Raw genomic sequence first — 26636 nt, forward strand, 5'->3', positions numbered from 1 at the left:
GTACTGTGTACGCTAACGCAAGAGATACATTTATAAGCGGACATTGGATACCAGCAAACAATGACTCAAGAAATCCCTAGCTAAGGACCTGCGGCGGAAGATGTTCTGACTACAGTCTTGGCACGCTATCTGGTTCGAGTCCCCGACTACGCAACACTTCTCAGAAGTGAGAAGAGGATGCATAGAAAAATAGTTTAGAGAATCGGAAGGAAGCTTGGTCAGCATAGCAACAATGCCTCAGCATCCCCTTAACCCTGATGCCCTGAGAAGTAAAAACAAATAAGAAAAATATGCGTTCGGACGGTTTTTTTTTTCAGTGGGGGGATGGGGGGGGGGGGAGGAGTATTTCCCAAGAAATGTAACGAAATACATTTCATCCTGATTGTATCGCGATACAAAGAAGCATTCCAAAATGTATTTCGATACAGGAATACAGATACTGGTGAAAAAAAAATGTATCGCGATACAGAAATACAGATACGAAATGTATTCCTGAAATACTATAGCGATACATTTGTATCGCTATACTGCCCAACCCTGCTCTGTAAGACGGGCAGTACTAAAACGTGTTTTGATAAAAGGCAGCTCTGCAATCATCAATGCAGTGTGTGTTTCTACTACTCTTGTGTCCAGAAGCATTCGCTGGCCTAGCAATTTTTCGAATATCGTCTAAAGGGGTATAGGATTACTGGTACGCGTGTCCTGGGTTTTTATTCATACAGCTGGCTCGTGTTTCGATTAAACGGCAGTTCACGAACCATGTGCGCCGTGTTATATTATAATTATGAGGTCCGAAGTAAATCTTTAAAGTTTAGATCATTGGAAAAAAAAATAGCGAGATAAGGTTTTTATTAACAAAAAAACGCTTTTAATTGCTAGTTTGAAGTATTGCCAACGTTCGCAAAGTACAGAGCTACACGGAAGACAAATACGAGTGTGAAGGTCTCAAAAGCTGGGTCTAAACAGAATTATGAATCTCTTTTACGCGAGACGCATCCTTGAAATTATAGAATTGATCGCAAGAAAGTACGTCCCGTCATTACGCGCACACAAAATCATAAATCCGGCGGACCACCCACAATGGCACACACTTGCATAAAATACACACAATCGTGCAGGAGTGCGCTGTAAGACAAGCGAAGTTGAACCGAAACTCCGTCGAAGCGTTTCCGCGCCCTTTTTCGAGTTGCAGCCCCACACCGCGGGATGGCGCCAAAAGTAAAACAAAAACCAGCGGTCAGGCGAGATGCACTTAGCAATTTTAGCTTTGCCACACAACACGGCGAGTTCCATTTGCGTCGTAACTTGGCCCGCTTTACGCTTACGTTTTAATCACCACTCTTCCAAATGATCAAAGATTTTATATATATATATATATATATATATTTTTTTTTTTTAATATTGGTCATGACGAATTGTTCATACACAGCAGTCAGACTATACTTAAAATCCTCCTTAATACCTGACAGCTTGAGCAACGAGGCAGTGGCGAGTCCGGATCACTCTATTATAGATTCACGGTCAATGACATTGCTCCATTCGACGGCGGCATCACCCGATAAGAAAATCGAAAGAAAAATGAATTGCGTAGGAAATAAGCCGCGCTTACGCTGACACTGACTAGTCTCCATAAACGACAACGAATGAGAGTGTTTTTTTTTTTTTTTTTTTATAAATGTCGTTTATCATTTGCCTTAGCAAAAAAAGGCGAGAATACAATTTTAGGTAAACAACAAACAATAGATTGTCGTTTCTGTTTTAATTATATCAATATTTTCGCTGGGCCTGAAATCATTCCTGATTTTCAATTCTAACTGATAAATTCCGGTTTATTCCGGGTTAATTCTTTTTTTTTACCCTAGCGATGGGCCGTTACGGCGTCAGCATTCAGTAGAGCTGATAATTTGTAAGGGAAGTTTTGTTTCTACTCGATGTCGAAGGGAACAGCGCATTATTCTTTAGTAATGGTGCGCTGTAGTAACACTAATAATAGCAACAGCTGGACGTGAGCAGTCCGAAAATTCACGATTAAAGCACTTAACCTGTCATATGAGTACAGAATGATAGAAATACGAGGATATTCAAATAAATCAAGAGATGAAGTAATACCTCTAATATAAGATCGGATGCGAAGTCAAATTCCAAGGTTCTTTGTTTTGTAAGGCCAACGAGTCACAAAAGGCGAAGCTACAAGGTTTGCATTAGCATGTTTCACGGTATTTCACGCTCCTCTGGCGATGAAGAAAAAAGGCGCGTGCACAGTTGGGCGTAGAAAACAGATTTTTGTTTCAATAGAATAATTTTGAATTTGTAGGGTGTTGTATTCGACGATCAGGTTATCTAATGAACATTAACTTTCTAAAATGCTCAGCGAATGCATGCGTTATAACCGACAAACATTAAAAAAGGGAAATGTATTCCTATTTACACTACTTAGCTAAGGTGACGTCTTAAAATAATGTTTCGAGTTATGTTTGCTTATTATGTATACAACGTAAAACATTTAAAGGACGTCGTACATTACTTTTGGTTATTCGAATAACGAGTCAACGGGACTTCAGCTAGGCTACACATATATAAGAAATGTAGGGCCTACACTGTCCCCTTGAATTTTCAAAAGTGGTTGCAGATTTTTTTTTTTAATTTTTGACGTCAGGCAAGCAGCAATAATTTATGCGGGAAAAGAAATCGTCTCCACAAGGTAGAGCATACTTTTAATATTAGAAAAAATAGAAAGAAAGCAACAAAAATGACGTGCAGGATGAGTCATGTCTCATTCTGTCTTCGTCCGTTTTGTTTCTCCGTTTATTCTTAAAATCTAGCTGGTCTGGCAAGAATGTCTCAACTGGCTTAAAGCACGACTGCATTGAATCGCCTGTTTCGATTTAAAAGGGAATGTATTAACTAAACGTTACCTTCACTTTGGACCCAAACCATCTAAATGTAGAAAAGCGAAAGATGCGTTGCTGGCTGAATAGGGATTCGCTCGTTTGGAGATGCATCAGACACTGGTAGTCGTAAGACAGACCACACTGAACAACTTTGAATGTCGTAAACAAATATTATCATCTTTCCTATTTCTGAACCTGTGGGAAGTTCCAATTGACTTTGAAAAGAAACTAGCATTCTTGCTTTGATCTATATTAACTTTCTTGTGTGCGTCTTTTATTTCTTTGTTACACGACAGTATATTGTGAACCAGACACATATTCCCCATTCCTGTTGTACACCTTTTGTTTAGTTATTTGTATATTCCATAAGACATATAACAACATCCAGAAGCATAAACTGTTGTCCATGAAGCACATATAGGTAAAAATGTACCAAAGATACAACATACTTATTTTGCCCATTATTATTATTATTATTATTTTTACCGATAAGTGACCCAGAAGTTAGCATCTTTGTGTACGACAAGCCACACAGCTCGTCACGTTAATCACAATCTTTTGTTGTACGTGACGTACTGACCCGGCTTGCTTCTAGACGTACAAACATGTGGTACTGGGATATTCACAAATATACGTTTGTGTAGTCTCTTTTTACCTCGCTTCTTAAGATATTTCGCCGGCACTTTTATGAATTTTGTTATTAGGAAATAGCATATTCCAGGGAGTCCAGTAAATGACATCCAATGATATTAGAAGTTCTGAAAAGAAAAAACTGGGAAGCTGTGCCTTAACGAATGAAACTTGAAAAATAGTAACATTTCTACGTATGAAAAGACAACTTTCTTATGGGCATAAAGACCCTGATATTATTCATAGGTTGAGTAATCTAGAGTAGTGCTTCTTCGACTATAAAATATGCTAATGAAAATGAGTAATGAAATACAGTGAGCTTGGGGTAACATGGGAATGCGTTTCCATTTTTTACTAAAATCATAATTGGAAAGTTACAGTTTCAAGTATTAGCGCTCAATAGAAGTATATGTATCAAGGGAAGGATCAACCTTGTTGTCACGACTTTAACAAACTATTAAATATAACAAAAAAGTTATAAACAACATTCAAATTCAGTGAGAAAAACTAAAATATTAATTAGTTCTTTATGACTAACAAACGATTCCTACACCTCTAGCTCTTCAACAAGCTACTGCACACTACATCGATAATATTTTAGATTACAAACACTATTTGAAGACACTTGTTCTTTGAAATATTGGCCCGACGCTTTTTTTAAGTATACGCTATTTAAAATAAAAGGGAATGATGATATGAGCAATCCAGGACCAAAGTTACGTTGCTTATATTTTACTCCCGTTTAAATGTCTCGTTTGAAAAACTACACTAAATTGAGCAATGGAAGCATTCTCCGCATTAAAGAATAGTCAGAGGAACTTGAAGACATCCTAACGAGATTCCAACTAATAGATGATTTTGAATAGCCACCACAACCATTCTTTGAGACGCATAGCACAATACAGTTTCACGACGATATAGCAGTAGTTGTATTTATGCCACAAACGCACCAACCATAACAAATGAAAGTCTTTGAGAGGGTGTGGGAGCTTAAGAACGATAGAAGGTTATTCGCGACTATATTCAAATATCTCATTTTTGTAGTAAAGTCGGGTATATCACAGATTCACACCATAAACTTAATCTGGAACTAATAACCAATGGATGAATGTTGTCAGAATTTGTCAGGCTCTGTCATGTGATATCTGTCGACTCTATTTTGCCTATAACTAAAGCTCTCTCTGTCGTTTTCTTTAGTGGAGCTGCAAATTTACTACATTATTGCGGCAAACCGGGAAGATGATTCATGAATAAATAATTGTTAAAACGCCCAGTATTTGACATCTAATATTGTTCTGAGTGGAGCTTCAGATTTTGTTTTAGTGACTTGAACACGAAGTGTCCAGTGTAGGTGCTGTCGTACATAAACATAATAAACATATTAGATTATTTTTTAACTAGGGGTGATATCTCAATGGTGCACCAAATCATTCTCTATACCTCTTCCATGCATTCAAAAAGTTCTAGCAAATATATTATTGCGAAATACATAAAAAAAAGAAAACTGTTGTTACTGCCATACAGTCTTGTAGGCGTTACCTCAAAATAAAAGGAATGCGTAACCGTTACCATTACCGATAAAGAGTAACGCAGGCTACTTTTGGGTTACTCTCTACTTATAAATTTAGGGGAACGGCTTTTTTTTTTTCGCGATTGCATTTTTCGACATCAGGGCAAGGATCTTGGGCGTTGGGGTTTTTCTAAACTGGAACTTTCTGAGGGGTGAAAAGAGAGGAAACATTTTGTAGGTATGTGGAATGAGTGCAATAACTAATGACTTGGCGCACATATTACTTTTCAAGTAAAGTTCAGACGTAGCCGACGCTACGAGCTAATAGGACCAATCAAGCAGCGTCAAAAGAGCAAGTCACTAGACCTTTTTTTTTACGATTGGTTCAGCCATGATAAAACACATCCAGAAATATGACGAATACCATGGTGGTGCTCTTTTGGCTTTGTCGAATTGATCCCATCAGCTCTTAGCGTAAGCTGCATCTACACTTAATGTGAAACGAAATATAGAATAGAATATATAAAATAAAAAGCTTTATTTTTCGTGCCCGTAAGTAACGTTACAGTCTATAATGTGGTGCACACAAAGCAAACTAAAACACACCACTATATCAAGCAATAAAATACACCGTTACAATAAAAATATAAACAACATATAACAGAAACTGAAAAGGCTACACAAAACCGATTTTACAATAGGTAGTTTGAAGACATCCATCTTTGCGCATGAAACATAAACTGATAAGGACCACGAAAATTGTCAAGAGCAGGCTTATTAAATGTTAATTGAATTCTCGATGAAGGAGGCACAAAAGACATACATGATGAGTAAAAAGTTTGCACATTCCTGCTGGTCCTCGGAGGAACATGAAAGTTTAAAAAAACTGAACAAATCAATTAAATTCACATCTCCATGTACAACTTTGAGAAGAAATAAAAAAAAAATGTATGTATTGCCTGCCCACGGCAAGCGTGTGCAACGCAAATCGAAGAAATAAAGTTTCATAATCGTAAAAATATTCTTTTACGATATAACGTTTGTACACAATTATAATAATTCGTTTTTGTACATTGTTTTATTGGAACAGACTGTGATAATGCTAATTAATTCCAAATGATTGATCCAAATTCTAATCTTGACCTTATTAATGTTTTAAACAAGTGTAGCAAGCAACGGGGCGTAGAAAACTGGTGATTAAATCGGGAAAGCAATCCCGGTACTCCAAGTGCGGCATTACTGATTAAAGACAGGTCATTATTAATATTATGATTGGTATAGAAACACGAAAAAAGCTTAAATGTAGTTTTTATGTTTTGCGAAGAGGTAACGAGAAACGTAACTACGTTACCCTTTACTTTAAATAAGCAACGCAAGTATGTTACACGTAGCTGTTTTGAAAATCAGCGAGTACGTTACTACGTTAACGAAAACGTAACGCGTTACGGGTTACTACGTAACTTGTAACCCGTTACCACCAACACTGCTCCTATATATGGGAATACCGAAGCACATAAATATATTATTATATAAGAGACACACAACCGGCTTGGTCTTATGTGAAATTACCAAATGCATTGATCACCACATTTTTGTGCCCTGTTTGGGTTTGATGAGGAACAACCCGGTATAAGGGGAGGATATGCATTTAAACTTCAGGATTTGGGTGTAAAAGCCGTTCTGTTATTTGAAAGTACGCGTTCTCCACTGTAATATCTATTTGCCCCTTGAATCCTTTGGTGAAAATAACTGTACGTAGTGAACATAATTGCCGTGTCTTCTCTACACTTCGAACGCGGCTGCGATTTCCTGAATATTGAGTGTCGCCACCTGAAATCAAACTATAGGTTTGTTACTGCCCAGCATTTAAATTACGCAAAACGTTTACAACGTGTACTTCACGTGACTTACGCGAAACCAATTGAAAATACGTTTGGGACGAAAATATATCGTACAGTTCCGTATCACATGGATTAGAATTATATGATGGTATATTCTTATATTAAGTAAAAATATCTCCTTCAGCCTTTAGCCGGCTATTAAGTATTGATTTTCCTTTATGGTAATTTTATAGAGAATTTAGGTCTTTTGTTTATAATTTTCTCTAAGCACGTCAATTTGTTTGGTTTTATTCCGAGAAAACGTTTCAACACGAAAAATGCCGTTAAAAATCTCGAGCCCATAATTTGACAGTGTATTTACTGAGAAAATAATGAAAAAAACTACGTTACAGAGAAAGATTCTAAGACAATTTAAAGTGGCAAAAAACAAATGGGAAACCAGTTTTAGGTTTACTCGCAGTAGAAGTAAATACAAGTGTGAGACACTTGTTATAACTGCAAATGTTTACCGTGCTCCTGAAACCCTACGAAAAATTAAAAAAAAAAAAATCCTCAGAAGGAGGTGGACGTACTGGGGTAAGGAAGTTGAGTTCTGAAAAACGTTGACAGGTGAAATTCACTGATATGATGGTTTGACATTGCGACATGGGGTGCTTGTGTTTTTATATGATATATAAATGTTTCAACGGTTGTCGTCAGGGTCAAAGGACTTTCATAAACTTTGAATTTCAATAAAGAAAAACGCTAAGATCTTCCCCTTGTAACAGAATAAGAAAATGACAGACCAGCGGAGGTTTAGTATAATTAAGTTTTTTTTTTGTTTGACTATCACGTAAGAGAGATTCATGAACGGTTTGCAAGTCTCGTTCCTCGACATATTTTGTCTTCTACGAGGCACAAGAGTCCCCTTTCTTTTGTTGTTAGTTGAATAGACTTAAAATAGTGTTTGGATTTATCCATAAATTGCATTAAACACAAGTATGAACAAAGTAAGAATGCATCAAAAGTTTCTAAAAAGAACGGAAAAGAGAAATCTTCTAGGGATCCTAAAAACGGCAGTTGACATGGTGTTCAAAGATTTATAGAAATGCCAGGAGATTCCTTGAAGATTTTTTCGAGGTTTTTATTCTGAATGACAGTCGGGCGTATTATTTAGACCGGAAATAATCGAAACCACTGCATTTAATCTTCAATAATTTGTTGGCCACACGTACAATAAAGCGCCATGAAGTTTGCAAGAATGAAATAAATCATGAATTGATCATACATTATATTTATGACAATTGACCGCTACACCTTACAAAACAGTGTCCTTTCCGTTGTTTAACCTCCAGTAAACAGGTCACCTAAAATTGAAATATATTAAGATATCTGGGCTCAAATAAAACTGACCTATTTTCTGGAATCGAGCAGAATTTTTTGTTATGAGATAGAAGCGCGTACGGGCCAAACTTACACGGAATGTAATCACAGATTTGTTTTAACCACTACCTAGTAAAAATACGCCTTGTTTCCTTGCGCTTCCACGTTATCCTTAAAAACCCACGGAAATCGAAAAAAAAGACTTTTAAAGTGGACACACCAGACTGAGCTTGTAATATCATGTGTTTTGCACACTGAAAACGGAATAAACATTGAAAATTGGCTAGCTAGAACAAGTTCACCCATATATCAGACTGCATTACAATACATATATACAAAAGCAGCCATCGCTGTAAACCGGAATTTCATAGGTCATAGTATTTGTAGAAAATCCTATATTTAAGTACATGGTTCCACCGCGGACAAGCATACAAGCGTTTTGGTATCAGTGATAATTTTTTAAACATTATATGACACTGTTATACATTGGAGATTTCGGCAATTTTGTTTTCATACATGTTTTGCACGAATTTTGCGTGTGCTTTAAGTGCAATGCATAAAACAAAACTCGCTAGTCCTGCACACCCCGGGCGGAACTGATTTCAAGCGTGGCACCGAATGCAAATTATGTTAGCACCATTCTATTCAAAACCATCACAAATATTTGTTCAATATTTTTCGCTTATGCAACAAGATAACGTTTTATAGAGCTTTAACTCTTGATTTCACACTGGAAAAGGGCCAATTCCGTCAGTATTGGGGCTGGGCATCGATTAATATTTTAACCCGATTAATCGCCACCCTTTAATCGATTAATAATTGATTAATCGGTCTTGTTCATTTTTATTCATAATACCTCTAAAGGGGTAAAAATAATTTTCTGGGCTTTTTTTTAATATGTGATAAACGGCACAATATAGAATTTTGACCAATCAACCTCGATATGTACGGTATTTACTCGAGTAATAGCCACAATCTTTATGAACAGAGCCCATGCGTCTGCTTTACCGCAGAGCACATGTACAGCCAATCATCGCGTTGCGCAAAAATAACATATCGAATAACTAGATTGAGAACACGATTCACCATACAAATGCAATCTTCAGAGATGGTATCTTCGCGCGAAGACGTTATCTCTTTCCTGTAAGCCGCTGGAATCGTGCTGCTGATCGCGGTGATTGGCAAGCCGCATGCTCCGCGGAAAAGCGAACCCCCAGGTTTTCATCATAAACAGTGCGGCTATAACTCGAGTAAATACGGTAGTTGAAAGCAGTTCAAAGGCACTCGCTTTTACAAGTTATTACTTTAACTAATGAGGCAAAGGGGTTCGTTGATATTCGCCGGCAAGAACGACCTCCGTTGATGGTTCACAATAGTATCTGCTGAATGAAACGGACACTAGCACTGCATTGAAGTGCGGGGGACACGTGTAACCTTCTGCACAATTGTGGAGTTAGAAATCTCGCCCCTACAGTTTATTTCAGATTAAACTTTTGCCGAAAGTTAGCTCTTCATACAAGTGTACTCATCCGCGTCTGTGTCGTGAAAGCGTGTAACTTTTACTTTCGTTTAGTTCCTAAACATTATAACGATTAACCGGTTAAAAAAAATTTAATCTATATTATATCCTTAATCGAATAACCGGCAGGTTAAATGGCCAATTACCCAGCCCCATTCAGTATATAATGCTTATAAATTATGTTACAAGCTGAGACTGGTTTGTCTACTTTTGAATTTCCATTTTTAATTTATGTGAGTTTTTAAGGAAAACGTGAAAGCGAAGGGAAAGAAGGTGCATTTTTCACTAGGTAGCGTTTAAAACAAATCTGTGATCACATTTCGCGTCAGTTTGGTCCTGCGCGATTCTAGCACAAAAACTTTCTGCTCAATTCCAAAAAAAAAAATAGATAATTGTTTATTTCAGCCTAGATATCTTGAAATAGTTCCATTTTGAGTGATCTTGTTACCGGAGGTAAATCAACAAAAATGACACTTTATAGAAAGTTGTGCCAGTCAATGGTCGTAAATATAACGTATATCGACTGCGGCCCAGAATCGAGACTACATGAAGGATCCCTGTTCAAATTTTAGCCAATTGAAAACGGCTAAAGATCGCAACTAAACCACCCCGCAATAACACTTAAAGTGTAGTAGATGTATTTTCCTTCCGATATTAACAAATTTAACGCATTTAAGAGTCGGCTATACCTTGTACCTTTAAAATCGCATGCTACCTACTTACAAAAAGTTTCAGTCCCGAAGTATCTGATTTAGGATCTTTTCACAACATACAAAATTTAAAATAAACAAAGATAATAAAAATAGAGACAGCACCCTAGGGTGTTAAGGGCATGCGATTCTTAATTTTGTTGAAAAGATGAGTTTTTAAGTATTCAAGGGATTTACTATCCATGATGCCCGTCCACACCAGGAAATGCCGCGAAACGACCCAATGGCAAGCATTTTCTTTTTATAATTCATTAATATTAGGTATTATCAAATTTGTAAATTATTCCAGGCATTAACACACAGTAATTCAACAAGCTCGGGCTTGTAGTTATTAGGTAACAGGACCAATGAGAACAATCTAATGTCCACTGTGCAGGCTGTACTCTTTTTCCATAACTTAAACCAGAAGCTGGCTACCCTGCAGTGGTCCAAAGCGTTAGGTGAAGTATCCTTGACCATGCAAAGGCTATTTTTGTCAAAATGTGGTGGCTGGCGATATGTTGCTGAATTGCATCAAAACAATAAACACGTTGTGTCTTTAAAAATATCTGTGCGATGAATTATCAGATATCCGAATGCCTGCAGCAGCAATAATTCGAAAATAAATTTCACGATAACGTAAGAGCCTTCATAAAGTTTAAACCTTGAAACGGTGCGAGTATTGCTCCTTCACTGGTGTATTAGGGACATATTCAGAATATTGCATTGAATTTAAAAGAAACACATTAATTATGATAATTAGCCCAGCGAGCTCCAGGTATAATCACTTATGTAGTTAATTTCTTAGTGCACATTGTTGGACGTGTAATAAAACAAATCATTATATTTTAATAACATATTGCTGCTTTCTCTGGCGAAAGTAGGTAGTATATAAAGTGCACGCTTCATCATTTTGCCCATGCGGGCTTCTAAAACTGCAAACTGCGTTCAGAATTTTGCCGTTTGGGTACCCGTATTATATATAATGTCTTCAAAACAAGACAATTACAAAGGAATCTTAGCAATACTGCTTTATGCCATTTGAACGTCAAGCCGAAGATATCTCGAAACTGTAAGATGATAAAAAAAAAATGTTAATAATCAATGAAGAAAAAAACCTGGCATAATATTGCTAACATCGGATGACATGATTAAGTATGAGTGCAACATTACTCATCGAATGCGCAAAAGAAAAAAATTGCACCAAATAACATTGGTAAGTTACTCATTACTAATCAAACGTAAAAATAAAAAAATAAATAAAAAAGAACTGCACAATGGTTGTTGTTATTTGTAACTAAAAGAACAATAATAGGCTCGTAATAATAAACCAGGTAAAGGTGCAATAATCTATAATGAGAAACCTCCTGACCAGATATAAATACGAGGTTTTTTGAAAGCTCTTCTGACGTGGATAAACTCGTGCAAATAAACCAATGAACAAAGCGCTATTACACTTTTAACAAATGTGTATTTAAATTGGGCTCTTATTATACCAAAATTTTAAAAGGTAGGTTTCAGAAAAAAAAAATCAAGACCGAAACAAATAACTGTAATTCCTTGTGCATAAGGAGGACAGCAGTGAAACAAGGTTTGGTTGACGCGCTGCATAAAGACGGTACTACACACGCTCGTATCTTCTGGATCTACCTTCGGGTATTTATGTCAAAAAAGCTTTCGCGTTTCTTTGCTTTATGTTCTAGAATTTGTAGGTAGCGGAGTCAACTGGACTTTTTTCACCACTTCGTCCCTGTGAATAGGGGAAAAAAAGGTATTTCATCCTTAAATGTTTTTCTGGATCTTACACTTGTAAAATTTGAGTTTGATAAATGCACCACCTAACGAGTCTTTTGTGAAAACGAAAAGAAAGAAGCTTAATTGCACTCAGACGATTGTTTTTTTATACGATTTCTTAAGGCCGAATGGAGTTCGAAAGCACATTGTATAGAGTGTGATACTTTTTGCAATTGATTATTTATAAAAACAAAAAATACAATATACATGAAGATTTAACATCTCATGCAAACAAATGGCAGATGCTTTGGTGCGCTCATGGTTATTTTACGTGCTGCGTTATTCTTATAAAATTCATGGATATTCTGTCATTCATCAAATATAAGGAAAATAAATACTAGTAGAACGCGCTGTTCGACTCATCGCAACAAAAGGTTTATTGCTCTCAGGAAGTGCGCTGTTTTATGTGTTTCAGCGCTCGAAAACGTATTAATGGTGCGTATCTGAAATAGGTAATTATCATTGAACATGCAGGGGTTCGAGGCCCACCAAAATGTCTCCAATAATGCGTCGCTTCCGTGTCGGATGAACGATATATAATGTTCCAGATGCGCGCATTCCGATGTTCCGTATTCGTCAACAACGCGTACGCAAAGCAGTCGCGTTCAACACTTCTTTCAGTATCGAGCTTATAAGTGAGCTTAGTGCAAAACCACCGTAAAAATTTCCCATCGGCAACATTCTTGAGCAGAAGCCAAGACACATGGTGCCTCTGAACCTGTCGCCACCTTGCAGACGGAGAACCCCACCCGTGCGCTTTTCCCTCACCTCCAACGAACCCCCGATCACCGTAATCCGTTGCCTAGGTCCGCTTTAAACGGCGAGCCTGTGCAGATGCTTGTCCTAAGACTCACAGCTTACCGTTGGTTTCACTCATGGCTGTGATCCTGCGGGGCCGAAGCCGCATTCGCCGTTGGTATTCCGCGGTTCGGCCGACTTCCTGGGTGCTCGAATCTTTTCTCCGACGCCGACGCCGGCGCGGGGTTCGGACCCGACGCCCGCACGCCGGCTACCCCGCCTTGCCTTTGTTCCCATTGGTCGGACAGCCCCGCTAGTCCGATTATGATTGGTCGGGGGCTCCGCGAGGGGGTGGCGGCCATTGGTGGGACGTCGGCGACACGTGCAGCTCGTGCCTCGCACGCTCGCGTCACGCGCGCCCTCGCGCGAGCGTTTGTCGACGATGTGGAGCAGCGCGCGCCTTCCTCGCGCGCGCTTTTGTTCGCGCCATGACGCTCTCCTTTCGGATAGAATGCGACGAAGAAATAAATATATTGCGCGCCGGGGAGGACTCAAGTCGGGAGGGAGGCTCCGCCATATTTGAACGCTAGTTGCTGGAGGTCGCGCAGCGCCGGCTTCATCGGCGTTTGGAGCCCTTCGGAGCGAGGTGACTGGCCGAGGCTGCAGTTTTCTTTTTCCGCCGTTGTCGACGAGAAAGGTGTAGATATATATCTACATATATATTATTCGTTTTGAATTACCTCTTTTTTGGAGGGAGGGAGGAAGTTAGTTTTCAAAGAACGTCGTTCAAAGAATTTTACAAACGCACGCTGAGTGCTATGGAGAAAAACATAGCTTTCTTGTCTTGAGTTGATGTAACCATAAAATAAATAAACAATATATTTTACTTTAAAAAAAAATCTTCAATAGGGTGATAGGTTTTAAAGTACTCATATGCTGTATCAAAGCAGGAGGACCAGAAAGAATAAAAAAAGAACCTGCCACTTAAACAAAGTAGCTGCTCTTGTTTTCCTTATCTTTTTCAATACTCTATTTTCTTATTCTTTTGTTGCTACTAGCTAGCGTGTCTTAATAAGCATATTTCAATATTTATTCGGGAAATTGTACTTCCCACATGAATATTAACTTTAATGACCATGCAAAAATATGTCATCTGGGAAAAAGTTTGTTTGATGAACTAATCTGTGATTAGCAGAGAAACGATAAAAAATGTTCACCAGACTAGTTGTTCATGGCGGGATGGGAGCACAAAACAAAAAAAAATATGATTCTTAATATTTCTATTACAATAACACCTCTATACATTACCCCTCTTTTCACTATTTATGCCGTTAGCATACAAAAGGCCAAATATAAACAAAACGCCAAATATAAACAAAACGCTGCTCAGCCCCCAAAATTTTAAGTTTAGTTTTATGATCTTGTACTTTTAGGTGCTAATAAATAAACATTATACACGTTACCAATATCGTCACTCAAAAAACAGGTCATTGCAGAAACCGTACATTACATTCATACTAGGATGCAATTACTCACTCTACCCGATGTAAGCTCAAGACTCCGAAAGGTGCTGCGGAACAGTACGGAAAAAGAACGTGACATTAAACGTTACCACCATGTGGCCGCTTTTAAGTTTGACATTAACGAAAAGTTTTAGTGCATTTTTACTTCTTATGTCTTGCTTGTTCTATACCTATTGTTCACTATGAAATACGCAAATACTATTCTGTGATAAGACTAACAAAAAACTGGAGCGACATTTCTCTGACAGAAAAAAAATTAAGGTAAACACAAAAAAAAATTAAAATCCAAGAAATGCTTTGCAATACATATATATGTTGCAAACATTTGTAATTTGGTAACTCTTGATCAACTTCAGCTTGAAGATGATGCTGTATTTGAAATACTTGCTATCGCTATTATTTAGTAATGCTGTGTCAATTTTTTTTAGCAAAACACAACATACTTTAAACGATCTATTTTTCGCGGGCTCAATATTTCGCAATTTAGGGCGAAGCTGAAGATTTGTATTAATTCGCGGGTTTTAATCTTCGCGACGTGGTGGGATCTCAATATAGATTCAAATGTGGTTACATTTTACCAGAAGTGTTCGAGGGACCTATTTCTCGCGAAATGTGGGCGATTCGCAAAATTCGCGAAAATTCGGTCCTCATGAAAATTGACTCGTTTACAGTAATAAATATCTTGATGCTATTGTTTTAACTCTGAGAAATAGTCGAGTCCACCAAGAACAGAGTACACTAATGATATTACAAATTCAGTAGATTAGAGACAGACACAAACATTCCTTATTGATTATTACGAGAAACGTATGCGCCACCTAGAGCAAAAAAAGCGATGTAGACGTTGGAGGTACGGATACCGAGAAATTACCCTACCTTTAAGGTATTGCGACACTGGTGCACGTGGCACATTAGAAATAGCAGCACGACTGCTAACCTGGGCTTTTCAACATGCGTCACGCAGTGGTGACACACGAACACACGCTTGTGCAAATCTCATTCAGGTCGAAAACAAACAAAGGACGGTATTGAATTTTTCATCGATAATTTTCTGAATGCATTACGTGGTACTGGGTATAACTTCACACACATTCAGCTAAGTATACAATAAAAAAAAATGGAGCACATTCCTGTTTTTAACTCATTTCCTTTAAACATTGCTCAACACGAGCTGTATAAAATATATATAATTAGCTGACTAGAGTTGAGAAGCATATTCTTTCTCTTTTCGTTAGTCGGTGGGTTGTGTCTTCTCTTTCCCATAACCGCTGGAGTCGATTTCGAACACCTCACCACAATCTTTAATGAATCACGTGCCAGCACTCTTGATTCGAGTTGAATGAACTGAATACAAATATTTGAATTTAGGTAATTAAAAAAAGCTGTTATACAACTTGTTTACATTTACTATACAGCATTACACGAACTCATTCCCATAATTAGGGTTTACGTCGCAGTTACAAATTAGGGTTGAAGCTAGAGTTAATAACACATTGCATGGCACATGGTTCCTTTGGAAAGTTACGCAGTGCATTTCCTTTTTCTATAAATTATTTACAAAACAAGTCTAGTTTGCAGACGTCGTAGCGTTTCCGCGATGTTGAAAAGCGTGCCTACTTTATCGATTTTCTTCTGTCGAAATATCAGGAGCATTGTCTTTATAAACCTCTCAATTTCAGTCATCTTGTTAAAACGCTGTTCTCCGTTGAGAGCAAGCTGCGGAGGCACAAAATTGAATATTTATTTCCTTTATTAGCTTAATAAGGCATTTGATCAAACATTGAAACAAATTGACTTTACGTTTTGCGACATCTATATAGCGATTTAAAACAATGCTTGGACGTTTCCGCATTTCACTAGTACGGCACTTTGCAAAAACAAAAAAGCAAGGTGTAAAAAAAAAATGAAAGGCGTTTACCGTTCTTTGTAATGCCGAATTAAAGCGCAGCTCTTGAGGAGGAGGAGGGGAGGGTACGGAGAGAATGGTATGCCCCTTCTCTTCCGTCGTACCCTCCCCTCCTCCTATCCTGGGCCCCTCCCATTTAGCGAAAACTTTTCCCTAAATTAAGTAAAATTTTTTCGGTAAATTTGGCGGGAAAAAATTCCAGCTAAATTTAGCCGGAAATTTATCAACATTTTCCCGCTAAATTTAGCGAAAATTTCCACGCAAACCTTAGCGCTGAAACTGAATTGGTGTTGAAATCACCTGACGTCGATTTCCCCCTAAACTTAGCGAGGAAGTTTTTCTGATAAAATTAGCGGAAAAGTGTTTCCGATGAATTTCACGTGACGTCACGCGTGACGTCACGTGTGCCGTTATGAAGGTAAAATTTTCTCTAGAAAATTTTCCCTGCTAATATTAGCGGAAAAATATTTCCGGGTTGAGTGGCGTCACGTGACGTGTGACGTCATTATGGAGGACGTCCCATAATACAACGCGCGGAAACGCCGACGGCGACGGCAACAGAGTCACCGCTCAACCCGGAAATGGGCGCCTAAGAGCTGCGCTCTAGAACTTTAAGGAATTGTTTTTCAGATGTCCAACTTGCGTTTACTTTCAAATCATCCAAGAAATGTGATAAAGGTTCGTCCAATAAAGAAAAAAGTTAAGCCGCTCGTGGTAGCTAAAATGAATAGTTACCTATATTGATATGTAGAATGTCCCGATTCAAATAGATGCCTGGACGACGGGGCGATAGTTATGGTGTTTGGAAGTGTGAATTCATTCATAAAAAAACATAATGCAAATGTTCGGCCCACAAGCACGTGTCTAAAGATGATTTTGCAAACGCCCGTGGCGCCACAGAGTTCGTCGGAAAATTGTGAGAGCCTGGAGTCTCTCCGCCCCTTCCCTACGGGAGCGCGCGGCCAAAGAGGTACGATTTAATTACCACGTGTTCCTATTGGGTGCCTCTATATTCCATCGTAGACACGCAGACTAGCGAGGAATACGGCACACGGACATATTTTTGCACACGCACAAAGGTGTGCATATAGGAAAAAGGGAGGGACTCAGAAGTGGTTTCAATAGCCATTTCGCAGCATACCCACATAGCAAGAAAGAAAGTATGTATAGCTGGAGTTTATGCGAAAAGCCTTAACGCTCAAGTACAAGCAAAAGGCATTGCACGCAGACCAAGGCGACATGAGGCCTACATAGCTCATAGCCGGGAATATATTAGCATGCAAAGCGCATAGAAGTATGCTTAGTCACAATTAACAATAACTTATCATAATTAGCGCAATTTACTAAGCGGCTCAGCGGGAATCGAGCCCCGGACCTTGCGATCCGCAACCCACGCCTTTGCTCGGCGTTTAGAGGTGGCCAACTGTAGAGCAAGCAGATGGACAAGTAGGACCTTACTGGGCCTGTCGTAGTAGGCGACCGTCGGTACTTGCGGCCGGTTTCAAAACAACGATGTGTCGCTTCCCACGTGATCTAACAACGCATATGATCCGAATCGGTTTGAAATTGTCTTAATCATTCTGATGAATCCGGGAAGTTCACAAAGTCCCAAGCGTGCAACGCATCTGAAATCATCCAAAACATTTTGTAACCAAGCATAACAAATCACTATGCACGGATAATGCAAGAATCAATCATTCCGTGCTCTAAGGGTATATGACAATGATCAGGTTAACTTTATGTCCTGTTTTGGTGCAGAACTATCTCAACATTTGCACTCTGGTTAGTCGAGTGATTTTGTCATGTAAAACGCCTTTTGACTGTCAAGCTTGTTAAGAATAAACAGGGGTTTGTGAAAAAAACGTCGTTCTTGAAAATGGTATTTACTGGATACGACAGAAAGTTTGCCCATCAGGAACAAAAACTGCGTGGTTCTCGCGGGGGCAAAGGTAAGCGATAGCAGACGACGGAGCAGCACCGACATCAACCTTCTCGAGGTGCCTCGCGCGCGCTTCGAGAGGGCGTAGGCAGTTTTGCAATGGTTTATCGTTAGCAACTGATACGTTGTAATTCTCAGGACAACACTGTCCCTCCCTTCCTCCATTTAAGAGTTAGTGCTGGTAAGGGATACGGTGGGCAGCGCTGATTAAATGTAAGGAACTTCAACAGAAAATACAAACTTCCTCTATATGAATAGGCACTGTAAATCTTTGTATTCAAGAACTACATGAATAAGCACGTAGCAAGGAGATGTTACGAGGACGGTCATCTTATATGCATATATATTACAATCTTTATGCGCATGACCATGCTGGCGCCCTTTACATTTCCTGGGTAGCATGTTCAGGTTACGAGAGCGAGCTCCCTAGTTTAGATGCGGCATGAAACTTCAAAAACGCTAAATGCATAGCTGCTGAAAACGATACCAGTAGCGTACAGCACACCCATTGTAATCCGACGTGTGCTACCGCAGACTGCAATATCTATTTTCTTGTTTGTTGTAAATATCGAGCAAAAGACTCCTCTTTGTAGAAGTTTTGTGACACGAAAAGTATCTCTAAGAACTTTCGAACTAGAACAAATGCAGGTAACAGAAACAAGGCTTAAGGGCTAATGCAATTTGCAGTGCCACACAGGAGAATTTTCACAAAAATGAGCACAAGCGTCGATTGTAATATTCGGTGCAACTTGATATAACTTGATATAACTTCATGAATTCAAGGTATACTTCGCACACCGCGTGTTCCATGGTACGTTGAGGCTCAATGAAAACAGGACGCAGCACCCGGCAGAGTTTAACTCGATAAAATCTTGACACCTCCACCGTCCTTTCGTCTGTCCGAGGGCCACTTGACACACGCTTTTCAAAATCTGTGCTTCGTATTGAAAATTGTGAAGTACCATTCTAAAAGCAAGAGTGGCGCTCCTATTTTCTCGTACGTAACACAAAGACCTTTGTTTTTCGTTTGTTGAAGGAAGGCAGCAAATATGAAGGCGCTGATAGCCTGCTCGGAAATGCGAATTTTGCTGGGATTCATATTGTTATCAGTGCGTCGCCATTCGCTGCCCTCTTTTTAAACTGCAAAACATTTGGTTTTTCCAGGCTGTGTAGATAAAAATTATTGAAATGTTCTCTAAAGAAATGAAGAAGAAAGAAAAAAAAAAACGCGTGTTATTTTGGGACTTTATGATATGACTAACCGCACGCATTATTTCTGGGGCAGGTGTCGTGGTGTCGCGTACCTTTTCGTTTTGCCTCAACACGGGCTCCTTTATGTGCAACAGAAATAAGAAAACCGAAGAAAAGCGCATTTCCGTCGGCTTGTTCCACTTTTCTTCTATTCTTCGTTCTCTAACACAACAAGTGTGTCTAATTTGCTTGGGTAATTAGGCCTATACGGTATGGGATCAATTCTCTACCAAATCAACTTGAAAAAAAAAAAACGATAAACAGCAAACATGATTATTAAAACCAGAGACTGTGTTTGAAAAACTAAAGATTGCAGTAGAAGAGAAAGAAAAAACGTGAACAGGCCACGTCTCAAACTCAGCTACAAATTGTATCTCCTCCGCACCTTATATATTCTTTCCCCAAGAGCCACCAACGCACCCAGAAGGTCAACGAAACCTGACAATACTGCATGCACAATGGGTAACAAAACCAAGCCTACATATTTACATCCAAACGAAGGGTGTAAAAATCACAATAAAACATAATAGCGTATTTCTAGAACTCAATCCGTTACGTTTTATTAAAAAAAATGGATTGAGGACATTGTGATGGTATATTTCTCACTTGGATCATCTTAAAAAATAAAACTGATTATATTTGATTTAATTTGATATGATAACCAAATTTTTACCTCTGCTTTCTTCAGTATATTTGCAACGAAGACTTTAAATCGATATACAAGATCTGGCTCGAAACGCCGGCCAAATCGCTCATGCGAGGGGAAGTTACGCATCACAGAAAAAAAAAAAAAGAAGGTTGAGGTCATATTAGCATCTTTCGAATTAGGCAAATTAATAACTCACGGTAGAATTAGGTTCTTCACTACTTTTGAGTAATTTATTTTTGATGAGTAAACTTAAAAGCATGGTTTCAATTAGACACTTTCTGGAAATCATTAAGGACCTCTAAATTGGAGCATTATACAAAAGTATGAGGCATAGTCAGCGTTTTACGACGTCCCAAATAACACCCATTTTTACGTGTTCTGAAATCTCGTTTTCCGTCCTATCAAACAGCATATCTGCGCCTGCGGTACAACGCTCCGGTAACCCAAACGCGAAACCAATGTGCGCTGCGACGCATTCTTTGCATGACAGAGGGAGCTCAAGGGTCAATGCTTATTTTTGCAATGTAGTTAAAGCGGCACAGCGTTTTATTTGGACTATTTGAGCCACGCTACCTTTTTTTTCTTTGGCGAGGCGAGGCGACAATTGTGCACATTGTTCACGAAAGGTAGGACCGCTAGTGCAAATATGCGCGTTCAAAAAAAGAAAAAAAATGATATATACAGTTTTTGGGAAGTTCTGTAAAATGCTGCGCGTGCACTATATTTTCATAAAGTAGGAGCATCGATTTGTTTCCGATGGGGCCCAGAAAGATTGCAAGTGAAACCCCCCTTTTAAGCTTAATAATTAAAAGTAATCAATAACCTAAGTATTCCGAACGTTATTATTTTTAATAGGTTCTTTGGCAGAAATAAGTAGGACACCAACTTTTTTTCTCTTGATAATTGCTTTATGCAGGGGTGATTTGGCCCGTGTTACGAAAACTTAGGTAGATATTTTTTTTTTTTTTTTTGTGATTGTTATATACTGTGTTCACTTTTTTTTTGTATTCATGCCAGTTCCGCTACTGCCTTGTATTGGGGCGCTGGGACTGATCAAGCTGCTAACGTGCAGCTTTTTTTCCAGCGCCCTTGTCACGAATGCATTTTTGTGGCAGAAAATAAACTGATTTGATTGGATTCGATTTTGAGAAGCATCAAATATAAGGGTGTGTTGAGATAAGAATGGTCATATGGGTGCTATGTCTCCTTCTTGTTCCCTATTTAATTTTAATGAGAAAGCACAACGTGGGGGGAAGGGGGGGGGGGGGGGGCCCTCACAACGCAATGAACTTTACTTTCGCTAGAAACTTTTTTTTTTTTTTTGTAAAAACAACCTGCTTTGATATTTGCATACCCGAAATCATTGTATTTTTTGTAAAAACAATGATTTTCCCAATTGCGTGTAGACGCAAGTTGAAGGGCCATTGAAAAAAAAAACTTCATACAACATATATATGTTTATGTCTAAAGGACTGGTCTATCTGAACTAGTTAAATATATTCTATTTAGGTGTATATTTCAAGTAAAATAAAATTAAAAACTTGGCCTCTTCCGCAAGTCTTTCGTAATTAGGTATTTTTCGACTATTTTAAACACACCCTAAAATTAAATTCTTAAGGGGATGCGTTTTGTACAGAGTATTTCATGCTTTGTTTACTGTAAATAAAATGTTAGCGCTTAAGTATTGTGATTGTATTTTGCATAGCTCCAGAGAGTTTTTTTATCTTTTGACTGAAGAAGAACTAATGTAAAATATTTGAGCTGGAATTAAAGAAAAAAATATAATGATCCTCAAAATTTCAAAACCTACTATGGAACCATAGAAGCTTGCAATTAAATATCATCAAATACATTTTAGCGCCCAGGGCCCAAATAACACAAGGGGGGCATACGCAACAAATATTGAACAAAAATGAAAGCCGTTTACAAATCCCTGTAACGCCGAATTGGAGCGCAGCTCTTGAGGAGGAGTAGGGAAGGGTGCTGAGGGGGGTCGCGTCACCTGCGGGTAGTCACGTGACCTCAAGGGGGGGTCACGTGACCTCGGGGGATCACGTGACCTCGGGGGAGGGTAGGGTCACGTGATCTCGGGGGGCGGGGGTCACGTGACCTCGAGAGTCACGTGACCTCGGGGGGTGAGGGGTCACGTGACCTCGAAGGAGGAGTCACGTGACCTCGGGGGGGATCACGTGACCCCCCCCCCCCCTCCCGGGTACGCCGACGCCGACGCCGACGGCGCTCAGGCTGGAAACAGGCCCCTAAGAGCTGCGCTCTAAAATGGAAAACACAGAGATGCGAAATTGCTAAGTTGTAAAAAAAGTGGTACGTGCAGCTCTGAAACCGGATGATTACTGAATATTGACAATATTTTCTGGATGTGAGTTAAATCTAAAATGGATAACTGAAGCGGTTAAATTTTGAAAAGCCTTGTTATTGGTGTGGTCAAATTATTCATTTTAATCAGAAAAAAAAAACGTTTAACCTGGTTTATGTTGCAGTCAATTACCGTTAGAGGGTTTCTGTCTCAACCACAAATGGCACTCGACCATTGCACCCACAGTAGCCGTACTTACTCGAATTATCTTCCTCCTAACACCATGGAACATAATAAAAAACATTTGCAAGTTTTTTTTTCTTTCTAATTAGTGATATTGCCGCGCGCGCAGCTCGCCAAGCAGGCAGTGCGCGCGTAGCCTAACGGTTATCGTACCTGGCTCCCACGCAAAAAGCCAGGGTTCGATTCCTGGGAGCGCCACCATCTTCCGTTATTCCTGCAACCTAGTTTTTTGGTAGATTCGAGAATCATGTTGGGCGTGTTCGAGGTCCGAATGTTCTACGCGTCGAACATTCTACGCCGATTATTCCAGAAGCTAACGCATGTACATAAGGGGCGCCGCGTGGCGAACCGGACTCAGTCTCGCCCCAGCGCTCGATCCTGCGGTTTCGCCGACATCGACGCCCGCGACGCTCTCCTGCTTTATTCTGTTTTCTTTTCCTTTTATTAATTTGGGCACAAGTTCGCCCCCATTAAACGTTTAGTTTATTTCAGTTTTCGTTGCTTCATCACTTGTCATCCGTGACATTTTGGTGAAGGCGCGGGGTACCATCCTATGCCCGTAAAGCTTACCCCTGCGAAGACACCCCGCCCGAGTGAGGTGCTCAGCCCCGGAAGGCTACCCTTCGCCGAAGCCCGAAGAAGCCGTCGGACCAGAGGTCAGTCCCCCGAATGGGGTCTCTTGCCCGAGAACCGGAGGAAGAAAATACCGACCATGACCACCGCACCCGTCGTCATCCTGCCCGTCACTCCCCGCACTCCGACGCCCTTTCACGGCGAAGCCTACGAGGATGTCGAAGACTGGCTGCAGCATTACGAACGTGTTGCTCGCCACAACGGATGGACGGATGAGCCGCGCCTCCAGAACCTGTACTTCTCGCTGGAGGGCACCTCGAGGCACTGGTTTGAAAACCACGAAGCCTCCTTCACTACATGGGAGTCCTGCGTCGCCGAACTGTAGCGGACGTTCCTTAACCACCACCGCCGCCAGCGAGCAGAGGACCTGCTTCAAACAAGGGTGCAGGGCCCCAACGAAAGCGTGACCGGCTTTGTTGAGGATGTCCTGCGACTAAGTGCCCGAGCCGATCCGGAGGCCGCCGAGGAAAAGAAACTTCGAGTCCTCATGCGTGGCGTCAAGGCAGAAATTTTCGGAGGCCTGGTCCGCAACCCCCCGACGACCGTCGATGCTTTTGTGAGGGAAGCCACCAATATCGAGCGGGCACTGACGACCCGAGCAAGCCACTACCACCAAATCGCCGGCGCGCCTGCTGACCCCACTGTCGCTGCTTCCCTTCTGGACCTGAATACCAGCGGTGCCGACAGCTTCGAGAGATCGTCCGTAAAGTCGTCCGGGAAGAACTCCGCAAGATACTTCCCGCTGCGGATCGCCCGTCCTCACTGTCGCTCGCCGAGGTCGTCTGGGAGGAAGTTCACCGAGCCTTCCAACCTGAGGTTCCGATCAACACGACGACGCCAGAGGAGCAGACTTTGAGCTACGCCGCCATGGCCCGACGACCACCGCAAGCTAACCGCCAGGCCACGGCGCCACCCCGACGAGACCCTCCGATGCCACAGTATCCTCGACGCCAGGAAGGACAAGTCCAGGACGTCCGCCCGGAGCAACCCTCGCCGAGGAAGACCGACGTGTGGCGAACGGCCGACCGACGCCCGCTTTGCTAGCACTGCGGGGAAGCCGACCATGTGTACCGCCGATGCCCATACCGACGACTCGGGGTGCGCGGATTCCACCCAAACGACCCGCGCCCCCGGTATGGTGAGCGCCTTCGGGAGATCGACGAGTACCTGCGACGACCACAGTCACCCCAGCCTGCGTCCCGCCGAGAGTTCCGGTCGCCGTAGCCACGACGTCCAGCTTCGCCCATGCACCGACCCCGACGTGAAAGCCTGTTGCCCCTCGCTCCACGCCGGGGAAACTAGGCGCGGCAACCCCTGGAGGTGGAGTTGCCGAAGACGACCGACGCCAAGATCCTCCACGAGCGTCGGAGGATCTTGCAGCGGTGTCCAATAACCTAAACGTCGTCATCGACGGCCACGACGCATCAGCACTCGTGGACACCGGAGCAGACTGCTCAGTCTTGAGTGGGAGACTCTCCCGCCGTCTTCGAAAAGTCACGACGCTGTGGGATGGACCTCAAATACGAACCGCCGGAGGGCACCTCATTACGCCGGTTGGGAGATGCACTGCTCGCGTCGAGATCCACGGTGAGACGTGCCCTGTGTCAAGTTCGTCGTTCTGCAAGACTGTTCGAGGGACGTTATCCTCGGAATGGACTTTCTCTGCGAGTATGGCGCCGTCATCGACCTCAGAGAAAACCGGCTGACGCTACCAAAACCTGCTCCATCACCGGAGGAACCCAAAGCGACGTCATCCGCGGTACGAGTTCTCGCAAACCACGTGAACCTACTACCGGGTTCAAGTGTTTTCGTACCCGTCGGGGTTGATGATACTTTCTGCAGCGACGTTTAACTCGAAGGAAGCCTCCAGTTGCTTCTAGGAAGAGGGATCGGCATCGCAAGAGGTGTCGCGGAGCTCCAAGACGGACACACTGTCGCACTCGTAACGAACTTCCGACAGGAGGCCCAGCACCTTACGAAAGGCACCGCCGTAGGTCACGCCGAGGAACTCCCGGACTCAGTCGCAATCGCCGGAATATCAGAAGACCTCTCTTTATGGCCACCCAAGACAACGCCGCCTTCGCAGTTAGACATCGACCCAACCCTGCCTACCCCACAACGACGACAACTCGGTGACCTTCTCGCCGAGTTCAATGAGTGATTCTTCACGTCGTTAAAGGTGCGCCAAACGGCCGTTGCGAAACATCGAATTGTCACTGAAGACAACGCGCTTCCTGTTCATCGGTCGCCGTACCGTGTTTCTGTGAAAGAGAGAGAAGTCATCCAGAAGCAGGTCCAAGAAATGCTCGATGACGACATTGTCCAGCCCTCAGCAGCCCGTGGGCCTCACCGGTAGTCCTTGTGAAAAAGAAAGACGAGACTCTTCGGTTCTGCGTGGACTATCGCCGACTGAACGCTGTAACAAAAAAGGACGTTTACCCGCTTCCACGCATCGATGGCACCCTGGACCGGCTGCGCCACGCCCGATTCTTTTCGTCAATGGACCTGAAGAGTGGGTACAGGCAGATCGAGGTCGACGAACGAGGTCGTGAAAAGACTGCCTTCGTCACGCCGGACGGGCTGTACGAATTCAAAGTGATGCCGTTCGGACTATGCACAGCACCGGCGACGTTCCAGGGCGTAATGGACACCGTTCTTTCCGGCTTGAAATGGCAAAGTTGTCTCGTCTATCTCGACGACGTCGTGGTATTCGCCAGCGACTTTGACAAGCACCTCAAACGTTTGCGAGCCGTGCTACAGGCTATCCAGAATGCCGGACTGACACTGAAGCCTTCAAAATGTCGGTTCGCTTACGGTGAGCTCAAATTCCTGGGCTATGTCGTGAGTGCTCAAGGTGTAAGTCCTGACCCTGCAAAGACATCCGCTGTCGCCGAATTTCCGAAGCCATCAGACAAGAAAGCCGCACAAGATTTCTTGGGCTGTGCGCATACTACAGACGTTTCGTTTGCGATTTTGCCACGATTTCTGCACCGCTCACGCATCTGACAAAGGACGACATGAACTTCCAGTGGGGGGACGAGCAAGAACAAGCGTTCAACGAACTGAAGGAAAGACTCCAGTCGCCCCCTATCCTCGGACACTTCGATCTATCAGCCGAAACGGAAGTTCACGCAGACGCCAGCAACGCCGGGCTAGGTGCGGTGTTTGTCCAAAGACAAGACGGAGCAGAGAGGGTGATCGCTT

General features: G+C 41.5%; 1 protein-coding gene across 1 annotated transcript in view; it reads right to left on the reverse strand.

The window, feature by feature from the left end:
- The window catches only part of LOC8041187 (protein lin-28 homolog), a 253668-nt gene extending 240418 nt beyond the window's left edge, over positions 1 to 13250 (reverse strand). Inside the window, exon 1 of the mRNA XM_042291985.1 lies at positions 13098 to 13250. Coding sequence (XP_042147919.1) covers positions 13098 to 13143 — 46 coding nt within the window. The 5' untranslated portion in view covers positions 13144 to 13250. The remainder of the gene's footprint in view (positions 1 to 13097) is intronic.
- Positions 13251 to 26636: the final 13386 nt, after the last annotated feature.

The sequence above is a fragment of the Ixodes scapularis genome, unplaced genomic scaffold (assembly GCF_016920785.2).
Source record: "Ixodes scapularis isolate PalLabHiFi unplaced genomic scaffold, ASM1692078v2 PGA_scaffold2__306_contigs__length_199485367, whole genome shotgun sequence".
Lineage (NCBI taxonomy): Eukaryota > Metazoa > Arthropoda > Arachnida > Ixodida > Ixodidae > Ixodes > Ixodes scapularis.